General features: G+C 40.8%; 1 protein-coding gene across 6 annotated transcripts in view; it reads right to left on the bottom strand.

The window, feature by feature from the left end:
* The window catches only part of pecam1b (platelet and endothelial cell adhesion molecule 1b), a 35,199-nt gene extending 17,551 nt beyond the window's left edge, over positions 1 to 17,648 (bottom strand). For all 6 annotated transcript variants that reach the window (XM_028566418.1, XM_028566426.1, XM_028566445.1 and 3 more), the window contains exons 1-8: positions 17,534 to 17,648; positions 17,387 to 17,422; positions 5,801 to 6,097; positions 4,818 to 5,099; positions 4,467 to 4,733; positions 3,548 to 3,820; positions 1,768 to 2,046; positions 289 to 567 (exon numbers count right to left, since the gene is read on the bottom strand). In XM_028566418.1, the coding sequence (XP_028422219.1) occupies positions 289 to 567; positions 1,768 to 2,046; positions 3,548 to 3,820; positions 4,467 to 4,733; positions 4,818 to 5,099; positions 5,801 to 6,097; positions 17,387 to 17,422; positions 17,534 to 17,576 (1,756 nt within the window). In that variant the 5' untranslated portion in view covers positions 17,577 to 17,648. The remainder of the gene's footprint in view (positions 1 to 288; positions 568 to 1,767; positions 2,047 to 3,547; positions 3,821 to 4,466; positions 4,734 to 4,817; positions 5,100 to 5,800; positions 6,098 to 17,386; positions 17,423 to 17,533) is intronic.
* Positions 17,649 to 17,893: the final 245 nt, after the last annotated feature.

Below are 17,893 nucleotides of genomic sequence, written 5' to 3'. Positions count from 1 at the left end.
GAGGGTTTGTGGGTAAGGCAAAAAAAAAAATTCCTTAAAAATGTAATTTCTCTGCCTGGATTCTTAGCTTATGTTTTGTGTACAGAATGAGACCCTCACCGTTTCCACAAAGGATTATGCTAATTAGCCGACTGAGCTTGACTATGTTTCTTTACTTTAAAAAAATTAAATAAAATTTCCGAAGGAAAGATATTTTTCTGCATGCTCCAGATGTCAGGGTCAGTCGCAGAACAGCAGGTCTAGAACAGGTGGGGGTCCCTACTGAGAGTGAAAACCCATCAGCCTCACCCTGTATGTTGACCCGGTTACTGATGACAACATTGTTGGCGTGGTTGAAAGCCTCGCAGTAGTATGTGCCACTGTCCTGTTTGGACACCTCGGGGATCTGGTAGGCTGTGTTGTTCTCGTTGGAGGTGGTGGTATTCAGCGGCTGTTCATTGCCAACACGGTACCACTTAAAGGTGACAGGCGGAGTGCCGACAACACTACATATGAGGTAGAGATGATCTCCCTCAGAGATGTCTGATAGGTCAGGGTTGACGATCATAAGCGGGTGCGTCAGAGGCACTAGGAGAGGAAAAGATGGGACATTAGTCAACATTAACTTAGTGATCTTAAGAGGTGTTGGTAGGTGGATTTTGTTACCAATGGACATTGCCCCTGTTTCCAGTCTTTATGCTAAGCTAAGCAAAACGGTTGGCTGCGAAAAACTTAATGGGACAGTTTACCGCAAAATCACAAATACATACAGTATTTTCCCTCTTACCTGTAGTGCTATTTATCAATCTAGATTGCTAGATTCTAGGTTATTTTTGGTGCGAGTTGCCTAGTGTTGGAGATATCAGCTGTAGAGATGTCTGCCTTTTCTTTTACTCCGATACAATGGAACTACAGTAGATGGAAAAATACATTTGAAAAAGTCAACAGCAAGGTCTCTTTTCAGAAATCATGACCCAGTTACTCAAGAAAATCACAGACCTGGTTGTGAGCAGTTTCATGTAGGAACTATTTTCTTTCTTCTGAACTACACCCGCCAATTTTTTGACACTTTTAGCACCACAAGCCGATTGCCATTTAGTTCTCTAGCATACATCTCTACGGCTGATATCTCCAACACTGGGCAACTCACACCAAAAAAATCTAGAGTGATAAAAAAGCACTACAGGTAAAATAAAAAAGGTAATTTTTGATTTTGAAGTGAATTGTTCCTTTACTAGACATACATGAGAGTGGTATCAATCCATCTAAATCAAATCAAAGTTGTATCATATTGTGTTATTGTATCAATAAAATAAAATAATAAAATAAGGTTGTCAATTATTTCAAAGTTTAATCTTTCAGCAGCTATAAAAACTGTTAAGAGAACTGGGCAAACTCTGACGATCATGTAGAAAGGACCTGAACAGCTAAAGGGGCATTGAGGTGAAATTGTTCTGCCAACTGCTGTTTCAGAGGTCAGGAGTCCACCATAAAACCCAACTTTTCAGCTGAAACAGAAAAGAAGTGTTTCAAGTGCTCAGAAAAATGAAAATTCACATCCACAATTCAATGACAACTGGACAAAGTCCACCTGCTAATGAAGGTTGAGTGATATAATTTAAAAGCTCCGGAAAAGCTTGTTTAGTATAGTTGTATAAGGCTGCTATGGCTCTGCAGTGGCTCATAAAAGCTATAATTTACACATGGTAATCCATTGATTGATCTGGGCAGAGAGGATGAGAAATTAAGAATATTCTACCCATGTCAGAATGGATTTTAAATTATTACCTACGACAGAGGCGTGGAGTCTTTTACTGAGCGGGGTTTCCCTGTGATTATTCTTCGCCTCGCACATGTACTTGGTGATTTCGTCTGGCTTGGTGATGGTGACTGTGAAGACAGCTGGTTGAAAGGGCTTCTTGACAACGGTTGTGCTCAGTTGGTCGTACTCCCTCAGAAGGGTGTAGTTTATTGGCGGGCTGCCACTGTCTGACAGACAGAGGATCTTGAGGGGCCGTCCTAGGACTGCTCTGCCAACCACCGAGATCTTTGGAATGGAGACAGACACTAAAAAGGGGAAAGAGAAAAAAATAAAACACAACTCCTATAAAGCAAAACCAATAGCCCTGTTCACACATGGTACCTAGCTAGTTTTATGCTTGTTGTGCTCATTTGTCATCAATGTCATCATTTAAAGGCAGGGGTGATTCTAGGATCTGACCTTTAGGGGGGCTCAGCCCCTAATGAGAATGTGACACGGATACAGTGCCTCGCAAAAGTGTTAACCACCCTGCTAAATCAGTAATTTCACTGGATAACAATATATGAATATATGTATTTATTATTATAACAAAGGATAAATGAAAAATATTGATCATATGAAAAAACTACAAAAGACCCTTTATGGACTTCCAGAATCATATGATAATGAGGTGTAAACAATAAATAAATAAAGCACTAAAATTGATTGAAAAAAAATATAAACATTTTTTTATTATTATAATTTTTAGGGGGGCTGAGATAAATTTAGGGCCCCCCTAAAAAGGGTCTAAAATCACCACTGTTTAAAAGGTATTAGGCCATGATCACACTCTTTTTTTTGAAAAAGCAGTCGAGAGCAATAGCAGAGTGGCAATCGGGAGAGTAGGGACATTTCCCGGTGGGCCGGTAGTGTTTGGAGGCCACGAGGACCGGTATGATAATAGTTATACATTGCACGTTCTTAGCAACACCATCCGGCGGCCTGGTGGGCGGCCGCGGCCCGCTGGTCAAACTGTGCAGCCTCTGCTCAACCCGTACGGCGGGCCGCAGCAGCCTCTAATCAGAAAGCATTAACGAAGTGCAGGTCACAACCATGTCTAGGATTTTCAGAAATGTAGGGGGATCAGTGAGCGGCCCCTCCCCAAATGGCATAGCCCTGGTCGGCCTATGACGTAAAGCCATCGAACACCTCTTTTTTTCCTTGTCACGTTTGGAAGTCTATCGGTAACGTTTACAGAAAAGAGAAAGGTGGAGGAGGATGAAAACATTACACCTAATCAGTTTAAAACTCAGACCCTCCTCGGTAGATTTTTTGGTCGCACTCCGCCCCTGGTCGAGAGCGTCTTTTGCTGCTATACGACAGCTACTGCTCAGTATCCAAGAGTGCTATGTGGAGCGGTGCTAGATAAAACAAAGCGGTCGAGCGAGCTAGAGAATGAACAGAGAGAGGGAGTGGTGCTACTAACATTAGATTAAACAAAGGTAGTTCCCTCGGAACAGGGAGCCCCCGGTCATATCATGTCATTGCTGTGCTCCGAGTCTCACACTGGCACAAGTCTATCTATCGGCACCTTCTCCATTTTTTTCTTGTTGTTGTGGAAATGACAAGTCTCAAATGTTTGTCAAAAAAGCACTTGACGTGGGGCTTTTTTTTTGTTTTTTTTAGAAAAGTTGAACCTTTTTCAACTTCAAAAAGAGCCCTCGAGCTGCAGAAAAAAACCGTCAGCGTGAGGTGCATTACTCATTAAGTTCACTCTTAATCTGTGTATTAAAAACTGCATCTGGAAGAGGTATCAGGTAAGCTTACCTTTAGGACGTACAGTCAGGGTTTCACTGGGTTTCACGATGCCCCTGGCTCGAGCTACACAGGTATAGTTGAAATCAAACTGTAGGGCTTTGCCATGAAATACTCCCGGGCCCTTGGGGGTCAGTGGGCTTTCAGGTGGCTCAAGAGTGTAAGTCAATTCTTGACTGCTGAGTCTTTCAGAGGCAAATCTCTCACTTTTGCAGGTTAGCGTCATATTTTCCTTTTGAAAAACTTCAGCAGGAGACATGGTGAAAGTGGGCACTGAAAACAGCTCTGTGGACAGATTTCAAAAACATTGGAAAGTCATCGTCTGCATTGATATCACCGATAGCCCGACAAAATCTAGTAAAAGATGTCAGATAGTTAAAAACAATATAGTTTTATTTGACAGGGACAATGCACTCAATGCAAATCAATAATACTTTATAATTAGGTAATTAAAATGGAGTGTAGAATAACTAACCCTTACTCTTGTTTAACTTATTTTTAAACTCAGTTTTAAACATTGAACACATTTTATTCATTGATGTTTTAAGTCATATTTCTTGTCTCAAAACCTTTTACTATATTTTGTCCGTTTTGGGGCACCATGGATGTAGCCTCCATAGGAAAAAGTTAATGCTTACAATTATCAATCATTTTAAAGATTTTTCATGGGCAGTTCCAGCTAATGATAGGACAGCTAAGACATGAAAGGGGAGAGAGAGGGGGAAGACATGCAGGAAAACTGTCACAGGTCGGACTCAAACCCTGGACCTTCTGCATCGAAGAATAAACCTCTACATATGTGGGCCTGCGCTACCAACTGAGCTAACCGGCCACTTATCAATCACTTTATGATGAAAAACACATCAGAAGTTAGAACACAGATTTATATGTACAGTATGCACACACAGGTCATTTTCCTCTGTCCACTCACCAGTCACTGAAACCGTCTTTGAGACATATTTCACTACATCTCCCATCTCGAATCTGCACTCAAACTCGCCAGGGTCCTTGGCCAGGGCAACCTTGCTGTGGTTGACTTGTGTGTCTCCAGCGTTGAGAAGCTGGTTCCCCTGGCTCAGGTAGAGGTTACCTTCAGAGCGCTGCTGAACGTCTCGGACGGTGCACAAGATGTCCAGTTGGTCTCCTTCATAGATCTTGGACCGGGGGAAAATCTCCAAAACTGGTTTGATGGGAAGTTCTAAGTAGACAAAACCAATGAAGAGAAAGCCCTGTGACGGGTCCAATGCTTTGAAGAGTACAGACATTTCAAAATGCTACTTACCTTTGACTGTAACATGGACAGTGCTGCTTTCCTCGGACTTGAAGGAGTATGGCGTTATAAGGACAGTATAGGCACAGTGAATTTTGTGGATGCCAACGCTAGTGATGCGAAGGTTGGTCTCTGCCCTGTTGGAGTTGACCTTCTTCTCCTGGATCTCTTTGGAGTCGTCGTAGAAGTAAAAGAAAATGGAGCCTGTCTCACCGTGCGCCGTACATGTGGCCGTTATCTCCTCCCCTTCGCTGACCACATCCTTGTTAAGCTTGACAATTGGTTTCGACAGGCCTGGAAAGATAATATGCAAGAAATGTGCTCACATTTAATCCAACAGTGTTGTAATAAAGTAAGCAAAAATGAAACAGCACCAAATTCTGCAAATGTTGAAGAAATGATCCCGCTTGCTGTTGCACATAACACCGCATTCCCATTATGCACATTTTAAAATCATTTTCAAACCTACATACAATGGATTTAGAATCATGCCTGCATTAGTTACATTATTATGGCTATAGTCTGGATCAACAATTTATTTCTAGGATAATTTCTTCCGGATGTTCCGCCGGATGTCCCTTGCCCTCTCTTCGTTTCGGGAAACAACACCAAACTTCGAACTAGCGAGCTAGACGCTGAAAATGGCAAGTTTTGAAGAAAATTTGGATTGTGCAACAAGGCAGGCCTGCTTGGTTCTTTCAGGGAATCATTGTAAAGATTTACAGAGAATATGTTTAACGTTATGGCATTTACTGTCCAACTACGACGTATTGGGACAGATTGTGGCAGGATTGCTGTGGACGAAGTAATGTTACACAGGGCGATACACTGTTAAGGGCAAATAACAGAGTATCCTGCCAACAGGTGATTAACTTAACCACACTTTAAAAAATTACTCACAGTTGTAGCCTATTAACCTTATCTAAACACATTCACACTGACCTGAACTTCTCAAACCACAACAGATAATACTGGATCCAAAATAACAAACCAACCTGTTACCGTGAGTTTCTTGGCTTCGCTGGTCTTGTTCTTCTCCTCAATGTTGATCTTGCACTTATATTTGCCGGTGTTGGAGACTCTGGCCTCGGACAGAGGGTACAGAAGGTCCTCAGAGGTGCTGGAGGTCTTGGTGTAGACTGTGTTGTCATCCTTATATATAGTGTACTCACGACTCAGCGCCTTCTGCCCAGAGCTGCTGACGACCGCCTTGCATCTCAGAGTCACATTGGTGTTCCGAGTCACATCAGTACTTGGCTCGATGGACAGGGTGATGTTTCGTATCGTGAAAACTAGGGAGTGAATAAAAAAAAAAATTAAATCAAACTGAATGTACAGGTTAATACTGCACTGAAAGAGTGGACAGTTGACTTTGAAGTCTTAGGTTTTAGCTTTTACATTTTACCCTTATCCATTTTAAATGTGCAATATGTAATATATTTACTGTATTTAATCAACAATGCAAACGCCTTTTGAAAATTCCGTTCCGTGACGGAATTTCTGTTTGTGTTTTGGCCTGTGTGTTGGTATCAACCTCCTATTTTGATAACAGGGCCGGTTTGCCAGATATACCTGTGATATCGCAAACCCAGCGCGCTACAGCTGTAGTACAGCCATGGAAGCAGCAAACAAACAAACGGGATCAACAGAGATAGATTCATTAAAAAAAAAAACGAAAAAAAAACTGCCATCTTTCTAAATGGTTGCATAACCAGAGACAAGGTCAAACACGGGTAAATATTGGAGATGCATTTAAAAGATGGAGACAGCTTAGCTCCTGAAAGGCCACCGAGTTGACTAATTTCCTCCTAAACAGGTAAGCATTGAGCTTCATTCAATTATATCATGGCTAACATAGGGATAGTCATTTTCACTCATTTCAACATTCATGTGCTCGCATTACATTATATAGAGTACTGGAGTTAGTTACAAACATGCAATTTAACTTTGGCAAAACGCCCCGTAGCATGAATTGTTGGATTGGGACACAGTGTTCTCTAGCAATGTAGGAAACGTTATGTTATGTTATTGTGGCTAACGATACCATCGCCAGCTTCAAGGTCATGATATGTTGGACGCAGAGCTGTATAGTAACAAAGTAGAATTACTTCACTAATGTACTTAAGTACTAAAAAGCTGTATCTGTACTCTACTGGAGTATTATTTTTTTCTCCTACTTCCACTTTTACTTGAGTACATATTTTCGATGAGTTTAATACTTTTACTCCGATAGACTTTTTATGTGCTGCATCGTTACTCGTTACTGTTGTGAATTCCTCACGCTACGGAGACTGGGTAGTCACGGCTACTTAAGTTACCTAAGAAATCCCAACATCGCGTCGTGTTTCTTTTCATTACGGTCGCCCGTTCAGAAGTCAGTAAGTAAGTTTGTACTCTTTATATTTAGTTATTGTTGCAGCAGATTAAGATATTCCTGAGTTATTTCAGTCTGCAGTGAGTCCTGAATGTTAACCGTTTGACCCTGTGATGTAAAGCTGCTAGTTTATCTTTATTTTGCTAGCTTGCTAACTTTCCACTACATCACACATTTTATTTCAGTATTTGTTAATAAATGATTAATAACCCAGTGATATTTCAGATAATAGTAGTTATAACAGCTGTGACATTAATGTACCTTTTTGGGTTTATTTCAGATACTTCCTTCATATCCAGCAATGCACAGTTTGTGACTGCCTGTAATGCACCGTCTTAATACCAAGTAAATCGTTGAACTCCAACAATATGATATTCAAAATTTGACTGCTTTCTTTAATAACTACATAACACAATACTTGTACTTTTACTTTTAGTACTTGAGTAGTACAGTAGTTTAAAATAAACTAAACTAATAATATAATATTAGTTTATTAATATAAACTAATAAACTTTTGAATACTTTAGTACTTCCACTTTATTGGGGTGCTTAAAGAGCAGTGACTGTGCCCCGGGTAAAGACGACCGTGAGGTCGCGGCCTTTTTAGCGGCTGTTGCGGTGACTTTAAGCCGAGAAAAGGTGGCTGACAGCCGGGCATTAGGATTGAGATTTACATGTGGGGGGAGATCACGTGACCGACGACTCGCATGGCTTCTCAGGGCTGAGGCTCTTCGCCCTATTTCTGCATTATCATTTACAACCAGGTCTATTCTTTTTTATTTGATGTCAATCCTTTCAGTTGTTACCAAGGTAACTTTGTGGAATGCCTGCAGGAGCGAAAAAGCAGACCCCGCTGCAGTTTAACCGAGCAAAGAATTCTGCTAACTCGGCTAGCATGGCGACGGCTAGCAAGGTTTTGGATGCTAACGCGGACCTACGTGTGGAGGAGGCCATGGCCAGGGTCGTGGAAAGGCAACAAAGCGGGCTTCAATCAGCGGTCTGCATCGCAGTGAAGCAGGCGTTGGCAGAAATTGACACCTCGCTATAACACATCAGGACAGAGCTGGAGAGAAGGGAACTACAATAAGAGATATAAAACAGCGACTAGACGAGGCGCAGAAGGACAACAGACGAGATGAAAAACAAGGTGAAAGCCTGCATTGATGACCAGAGGAAATTGAGCTGAAGTTGGCTGAACTGGAAGATAGATCGAGAAGAAATAACGTCTGAGTCATCGGACTGAAGGAGGGTAGCAAGAAAGATGACCCATTTGGATTTTTGCAAAAACAGTTGCCAAAGTGGATTCCAGCCTTACAGAACAGGCCTACCATCGAAATTGACAGGGCACACAGAATCTACGGCAAGGGGACAGCAACACGCACGCTGATTCTCAGGTGTCTAAGATATCAAGACGGGGGGTGAGACAGGCACAGCAGGAAGGCCCGATTCGAGATTCCAACGCAACGCTGCCCTTCAAGCCTGACTACAGCGCTCTCACTGACTCTGCATGTAAATTTGGCAACCTGACGTTTAAAGGAATGTTTGATGAGGCTGAAAGCATGACGGACATGGACAGCTTACTTTACACAGCCCAAGAACACGATAAACACTTTAACTTTAACATAGGAAAGCATTAGACCTGTTTCAGTTAACCTGTGACTTTGGACAGGAGGGGCAGTTTTGAGCTGAGTTTTTGTGGGAGCTGCGTTTGATGTCCTGCAGAAAGGGAAGGGGGTCTGCGGTCTCGGAGGGCTAAGGGATTTATTTAATTTTTTTTGTTTTCACCACACTGTGCTTAGATCTAACAGCTCACCCTTTGTTACAAATGTATCAGTGAATTCCAGTAGGGTACTAGAGACATATATATACGTACATTTTGAAAATGGCTGAAGTTTCAATCCTTTCTGTTAACATCAGGGGGCTAAACGGGCCGATCAAACGAGCTAAATTCCTGGACTATTTAAAAAGGAAGAACATAGACGTGGCGCTTATTCAAGAATCACATTTGCGTTAAAGAGATGTAAATCATCTAGAAAATAAATATTTTAAAGTTGCTTCTGCATCTAGTGACGACACCAGAACCAAGGGCTCCATTGTGCTGCTGTCACGAAGAGGCACACTCACCATAGACAAAAATAGTAAAGATTCTTCAGGCAGGATATCATATATATGTACTATGATAAGGAGTAGGAAAATAGCCTTTGTCTCAGTATATGCTCCGGCTACATATGATGAAAGCTTTTTCCCACGCCTAACCAATGAATTGCTTTCTCTCAATGAATACTCATTAATTATAGGGAGAGACATGAATGCGGTACTAGGATAGATAAGGGGTCAACCACACAAAAGCCCAAAAACACATATCGGACATGTTTAATGCAGTTATGGAATCCCACGATCTTACAGATATATGGAGAATGCACAATCCTACTAGCAAGGATTACACCTTTTTTTCCCACACGTCACCTCACCCACTCCCGCATTGATTATTTTTTGTGCTCCAGTGAACTTGAGGCAATGTTCCACACAATAGCAATGGAACCAGTAATCCTGTCTGACCACAATGCACTGATAACCACATTCCATTGTGATATGTTAGGAGAAAAATCTAGAAGGTGGCAATTTAATAATTCCCTTCTCCAAAAAACAGCTTTTAATACAGAATTTGGAGCCAAACTAGTAGAGTTCATCACTCAATACAGGCTCAGTTTCGGACCCGGCGTACATCTGGCAAGCCACTAAAGGATTTATTAGAGATTTCACATCTTCCTTTGCAGCAAATTTGAAAAAAAAGAGAGAGGCAAGGATTGAGGAGTTGGAAGAACTTTGTAAAACGTTAGAGCAATCTCTTAAGATTTGTTTTTCTAAATTTACACATACTCTTTTAGTCACAAATCGAGCAGAGCTAAATTACTTTCTAAAAAGGAGAGCTGAATTCATAATGCACAGAGTGAGGCAAAATTACTATTGTAACAGCTGTAAACCAAGCAAATTGCTCTGAAATTAAAACAAAGCGGGTCCAGAGCTGCTATCAACAGCATCCGCACGGACAGAGGTATCTCAACCAATCCTAAGGAGATCACTGCCACTTTCCAATCCTTTTATTCAAAGCTGTATGAATCCTCCTGCAATCCAGATCCGACACAGTGCCAAAAGTTCCTAAAAGAGTTAAACCTGCCTCTTCTTGACCCAGAGGAGGCAGAAGAACTGGGTCAACCTATTACGTCAGAGGAAGTCAAATCGACGCTAAAAAAAAGCTAAAAAAGGGAAAACACCGGGGTTGGATGGAATTCCATCAGAACTCTTACTACAGTACTTTGACACACTAGGACCTATCATTTTACAAACTTTAACCTCGGCCATAGAGAGAGGCACCTTTCATTAACATACAAACAATGAAAAGGGCAAAGAAGTGCTCAAATCTTCATGCCCATCAGCCTCATTGGGACTGATATTAAGCTTTATTCCAAAGTCTTGGCACTACACCTAGAATGCTTCATCGAGAAGATAGTCCACCCTGACCAATCAGGGTTTATACCAAAGTGTCAAGGTGCAGACAATATACGCAGATTACTCCATGTAATAGAAGAGGCTTGGTTTGGGAGCCAAATTCATTGACATGGTACGTACTTTATATTCGAATCCCATGGCCATAGTCTCAACCAATGGCCTGCATTCCCAGCCATTCCCCATCGCGCAGGGCTCGAGACAGGGATGCCCGCTATCTGCCATGCTATTTGTGATCTCTCTTGAACCGTTAGCCCAGGCCATAAGGCAAAATAAAATCTGTAATGTCCAGATTAAATCCAATAAAAAGTCAATATTGTTATTTGAAGATGATATTTTACTGTACATATCTGACCTTGAGGACTCTGTTCCAAAAATCCTTAAGATCTTTAACAAATTTGGCTCAATCTCCAGCTATAAAATCAATTGGAATAAATCTAATCTGCTCCTGTTGAACAACAAACAGGTGACATCAGCCAACCCAAAGCAAAATTACATATTTGGGCATCACAATCCACGCATCGCTACAGCGAGTTGTCCAGGACAACTATGAAACTATAGTAAGTAGTGTTCAAAGGGATCTGACTAATTGGTCTGCGCTGCCTTCATCGCTACGGTCCAGGATTGCTGTTGTTAAAATGAACATTGTTCCTCGTGTGATCATCTTAAGTACAATGACCCCCTTACCCCCACCAATACATTTCTGGAAAAAACTTGATGCCGTAATTCGGCAGTATATTTGGAATAGTAAACAACCCAGGCTAAAATACTCTACCTTGCAACGTACCACGAACAAGGGAGGCCTGGCCCTCCCCAACCTTAAAATGTACCATAAAGCCTTTCAGCTACGGGCCCTCAGAGTGTGGCTGGACCCCTCATCTACAGTCCCATGGAGAGAAATAGAGCAAAACCTTACTGGTAGTCTAAGACTGCAATACCTTGCCATTGCAGGTGTGTGTCCAAAAAAGTGTATGTTACCTATGGCCCTATTATCACCAACACATTGACCAACTTTAAACAGGTGGAAGAGCAACTTTGCTACACCAATAAGTGTCATTTGAGCACAACATGCACTGGTAACAAACCTTTTGTTTATAACCAGTGGAGTGACAGAGGTATGTACACTCTAGACCAGTTATTCAATGGAGAAGGTATGTTGAGCTTTGAGGACCTGAGAACTAGCTTTGAGATATCTAGGACATCCTTTTTCCTTCATCTTCGCTTAAGGTCAGCCCTAAAATGTTATGGAGTATCATGGGGAAACAGTCTCAAAACCCACCCAATCATTAAATGGCTTGTTGATTTTCCTGTGAGAGGATTAGTGTCCAGGATTTATGCTAAATTGATGCAAGTATCTGTAGGAAAACTCCCAATACTAAAGAAATCGGAGCGAGAGCTGAGCCCGGAGGGTAACGTAATTAATTGGGAGACAGTTTGGGACAACATTTCCCACTGTTCCAAGAACCAGAATCACTAGCAGATCCACTTCAACATATGCCATAGGACATATTGGACACCTCAGAAGAGATACGTCTCTAAAGGTATTCCTACTGCCTATTGCACGTTCTGTCAACCTGAACAAATTGGTTCTTGTTCAAGTGTGTTTGTTTTGTCTGTTCTGTTGTTATTGTTTAAAATGAAAAACTAAATAAAAAATTGATCTTAAAAAAATTAGCTAGTGGCTAATTTTCAACTGTAGTCCTAGTATGCATGTCTTTATGGTGGGAGAAAACCGGAGCACCCGGAAGAAACCCACGCAAACAAGGGAAGAACATGCACAGAAAGTCCCTGCCCCGGACCAGGGATTGAACTTTGCAGTGCCTACTTGCTGTGAGGCAGCAGTGCTAACCACCGAGCCACTGTGCTGCCAAGATGATTTGTGATTTTCCTGTGGACACATTGAATCTTTTCTTAACCTCTCGATCAAGTCTATTCCTATGTTCAACTTGATTCCTTGACACCTGTCCTATACACTAGTCTATATATGTCCGAGGTCAGATGATCACAGATTTTTATCCTGAACTAGGCCATTTTGCTGGCATATTTAAAATGACTACAGCTGAAACTTCAATTACAGGTGCCATACAATAGAGTATCTGCTTGGCACTCAGGAAGCTGACCATGGAATTTCATCATACTGGTGATGGCATCCTATCCAGGCGTAAGACTCATGTAAGAAACAATGCATGTATGCTTGACTGTAAAATTAATTGGCAAGAGTAATGCCAGCAGATAGAAGGAAGAGCCCATTCTCTCTATATAGAAATTGATCTGATGGAACCAGCTTTGGTGATTTTTTGGAGCCATTAGAAGTTTGGAAATGAGAGGGAAAGAGTTTCATTGGTAGGTCTCAGGATTTGGCATCTTCAAATCACCTCCCTAAGGGTCTTGGCATCAATAAGCCAAATAGATCACTGATCTTACTGGTATGACATGTTTAGCTATCGAAGAAAAGAAAGGACAGCCAACACTTCTGCTCTTTTACACAACAGCTACAGAAATGTTGTCTTGCTAACACAATATAAAGTTGGTTCTTTTATTCCTGGATCCAGCCTCACGATTCGCTCATTTCCTTTTTAGAACAAAACTTTCGAAAATCTCTTTACAGTTCAATCAATCATAGTTTACTTTCAGTACGCTCTTCAATAGACCTTTTTCACAGCAGACATGTTGACATGTCATAGTAGGAAAAGCACAGGTGTGTTCAAAACCATTACTGATGGCTGCATTCCACTTAGGAGAGGTCCTGGTATTATTCATGCTGACTCACTGAAATAGCTTACTGGGACACTTGATGGAATTGAGCCATCGTTAAGGTTATCAATTTCAGCTGTGCTTTTCCTACTATGACAAGTCAACATGTCTGCTGTGAAAAAGGTCTATTCTCAGCCTAATTGTCTCTGGATTGATTACAGCAGCCGAACTACGTCATTCACCGTGACATGGCCATATGCCAACACTTTGGCAATCACCTGAAATGATCACAAAGCCATGCATCTGTTCAAATGCTCATGTGGTTCGCAGGCACGAACAGGTGGAAAGTAATGAATGATTCATAGGAGATGTTTATTGTCAGGTGCACAAATGTAGAAGGAGCAACAATTTGTCTTTTTTTAGGAAACACTTAGAAGTAACTTTTAAATGTGACAACAGTTTTGTGTCCCGCAGTGTAACCAGAGACAGAAAGCATCTGTACACGTACGTCAAGCCTCCCCACTAGATCACCCATATGGTCGAGTATTAGAGAAAACAGGCTGTGTTGTGACTCAGAGGAGGGTGTTGTGGGGCTGTAAATAAACCTGCAAAACAAGAAAATAAAGGGCAGGAAAAGCACTTTGTCAGACAAACTGCCCACCCGGGGGACCTTTCACCATTTTAGAGCCTGCTGAATCTGGCCCACAGCCCGCATCATTCAGTAGGACCTGGCAGCGCTGATGATGAGAAAAATCAGGCGTGCAGGGCAGAGATTTGCTGTGGGCTCTCAATACGCCTTGAGTTATGATAGATACATGCTGAGCCAGTGCTGGAAAGTAAGCAAGTACATTTACTTGTAAGGCTTTATAATAACCATCACCACCATAAATGCTATATTGATAGTTATTTAAACTTTAGTTATTTTTATTGGATTTATTTAGCATATGTAAAAAACAACAGTCTTACATATACTAAAAATAAGTGAAAAACATATTCAAAGGAAACCCAGAAAACCCTCAAGGGGCTTGGCATGTTGGGTTCCCTAAAATAATTCAACGAAAGTTAGCAGATAGAAAATAAAAGACTATGTTTTGTTTTTTTTCTTTTACTGTTAACAAACAATTAAATGATAATTAAAAATGTTTACTTAATTATGCCGTAATTTATGTTTTTTTCTTTTATATTAAAGTGCTCATGTGCTTTTTGGCTTTTCCCCTTTCTTTTATTGTGTTATATATCTTTTTGTGCACGTTATAGGTTTACAAAGTGTTTTCTGTTGGAGATGGTAAGTCCCCCCCCAAAGGGACTTACCATCTCCAACAGAAAACACTGTTCACAAACTGCTCCAAACAGCTCTATTGTAGTCCAGCCTTTACTTCAGAGACAAACGTGGTCACTTTGTAACACACATTATCATGCTTGCCTAGCTGCTAGCGTGGCACGCCCTCATACTCTGCTTCTGACTGGCTAGTAGTCCTTACCTAGGTACTGTCAGGGTACGCCCTCATACTCTGCTTCTGACTGGCTAGTAGTCCTTACCTAGGTACTGTCAGGGTACGCTCTCATACTCTGCAACTGACAAGCTAGCAGTACTTACTGCACATGTGCGACTCCCAACAAAGATGGAACAGAAGTGAGATGTCTCACTCTGTAGCTAAAACAGAGAGCTCAACACACAGGGTGAAAAGAGGAGCTGCAGCAATGTGCAGTACAACAAAAATATGGTGTTTTGAAAATTAAACCACATAAACCTATTCTGGTAAACTTCTAAACAAAATTATGAACCTGAAAATGAGCATAATATGAGCACTTTAAGTGTTTGTTAAAGTGCCCATATTATGAAAAAAAATCACTTTTTCTGGGATTTGGGATGTTATTTTGGTGCTTTCACACGCATACAAACTTTGAAAAAACCATCCATGCTGTTTTGAGTGAGATACGGGCTTCTGAATGGTCCGTGTAACGCTTATCAGTTCAATTTTCTAAGCACAGACAGACATTTGGAAAAACAGAAAAATGGGTTCAAATATCCAATTTTTCATTTTTTTTCACCTTGACAAATAAAAAAATTGGATCTTTAACCTGTTTTTCCTATTTTCTGTTTTTATCCAGAGGATCAGAAATTTAGAAAATTACAAAATTGCGTCCGGGCTCGCTCCAATTATTCAATACTGCAATGATATTCTCTCAATTTATTATTATGAAGCTGAAATGAGCATCATACGGGCGCTTTAATGATTAGCAAATTATTTGAAACCTTTGAGGAAATATTTGTAAACTGTCAATAAACATTATTTAGATGGCTATCATAAAGTTGCAACTGATGATTTTATTAACTTGTGAATGGTTAATAAATACTTTGTATAAAGCATACATAAACATTATTTAGGTAGCATTTATCAGTGCACAAATAATGCTCTCTCATAGATAACCAATGAAAGATTTAACCGGGCCAATTCATGTTACGTGGTGCTCTAATAACCACTAAATAATCATTAACTCAATATTATAAGCATTAGTTGCAACTATCCAAATAAGTTTTATAGATGTTTACAAAACCCTTATGAACCATTGACAAAGCACTATCTAAATGTATGAACTCATTTTATATCACACGAAACTAATGAAAAACAACAAATTATAACATTGTTGGTTCATTGTTTAACAGTAAAGTAACTATAAACTAAAGTTTAATTCACTATCAATGTACCATTTATTTATACCGTTTATAGGTTTCCATTTTATGCTGCTACATACTTCTACTACACTACATTTCAGAGGGAAAAGTTGCACGTTTTACTCCATTACATCTGTATAACAGCTATGATTACTTTTCAGATTAAGTTTTTACATTCAAAAACATTTGATAAGATTATAAAATGCAACACATGAATACAGATTAAACCAGTTGCTCCCTTACGAAAAAGCAGTATCTATGAGTTATCAGTTCAAAATTGATTTCCCCTTTAAACCTCTCAGATGGTTTCAGTTCGAAGCCCAAAGAAGTCAAATTATCCAAAATTTCATAAAAAAAAGCAAAGATTAGAGAAATATCTAAAAAATGAAAACAGATTTGTTTAGCCGACTTTGTTTTTTCTTCTCTCCCTTCCCATTAATTATGTCACAACACCTCAGATTTATCTCGTGGCCCTTTGGAGGGGCCTAACCCCTAGGTTGGAAACCACTGCACAAAACTACAGAACTGTATATAAAGTAGCTAAAGTTAGCGCCACCAGTTACAACAATAAGATGCTGCTTACATATTGATTCACTACTCTTAAAAATCTAATAATGTCATATACAAAATAACGTCAGTCAAAGGGACTTCTTCTGCAGAACAAGTACGTCTACTTTTGATACAAGTACATTTCACTGATACTTCTGTACTTTTACTTAAGAATTTAAATGCAGGGCCTTTACTTGAAATTAAGTATTTTTGTATTGGGGTATTGATACTTTTACTCAAAACCTAAGAAGTAAGCACTCCTACTATGAATAAAGATTTATTTTTTCTATATTTTCTAATACAGTATATGTTTTCAGAGAAAAAATAACGGTCTTTCTGCAAGTTTGGATCTTGGCCTCGGCTTGGACAATGCCTCCATCTCTACTACAACCGATCGGGGCTGACTCATGCCTTCCATCACCAACCAACTGTAGAGGGAGGGGTGTGACACTGCTCACAAACATGTTCCCAACGCTTCCTCCCACAGCTTTTCCACCAGTACCACACACCAGCTAGAAAGCTCTGATAACAAACAGGTCTGTTTCCACTAAATGACGATGTGTCTCTCTTGGCTTTGGGAGTGCTCTTCAGTGGGTGGCAACTTATTGAAAAGTCTTCCAACTCAAAGCTCAGTCCATATGGAAAGAAAAAGCAATGATGCTCCATAAACACTGGGCCCTTTTTAACTCCACCTTGTGTTCCAAGCAATGACAATTATGTGGAAGATTTCCAAGTAAGCGGTCTCTACGTAAAGTGTAATTTATCTTAGATTATACTTACATCGATCTGCGTTCACCGTTCTCCCTGCATGGAAGTCTTGCAAGATAAGAAAGTAAAGCACCAGGTTAGAGACAAATCTTATAAACCGCCTCCACAAAAAAGCAATCCAGAGAGTTCCTAAAGAAGAAGATAGGTCAGTGGTCTTACAGCTGGACAGGAGCGTGGAGGTGAGCAGTAGTAGGGGGCCCATCCTGTGTCACAAACACTGTGGCTCCCAATGCTGCTGGCTATCCTGGGGGTTAACTGACTTGTGACTATGCTGGCTGTGAGATCTGACTGTGGTGGGCGGGAGCGGACACTAAGGTGGTGCTCTACCTCAGCCACTCAGTGGTCAGCCAGCGGTGGCGGTTATCAACCCGAGCAGCCGTCGGCTTGGCTTAATTTGCCAGGAAGTGAATGTTGTTTCCTCAGGATGTTCATGCCGCCCGGCTCTTTGCTGTTGTGGAATGTTCTCCTTCGTGTGTGTGTGTGTGTGTGTGTGTGTGTGTGTGTGTGTGTGTGTGTGTG

Source organism: Perca flavescens, chromosome 2 (genome assembly GCF_004354835.1).
Source record: "Perca flavescens isolate YP-PL-M2 chromosome 2, PFLA_1.0, whole genome shotgun sequence".
In the NCBI taxonomy this organism is placed as follows: Eukaryota; Metazoa; Chordata; class Actinopteri; order Perciformes; family Percidae; genus Perca; species Perca flavescens.
The sequence above is the reverse complement of the archived record's forward strand: the minus strand, read 5'-3'. Positions and strand labels throughout refer to the sequence as shown.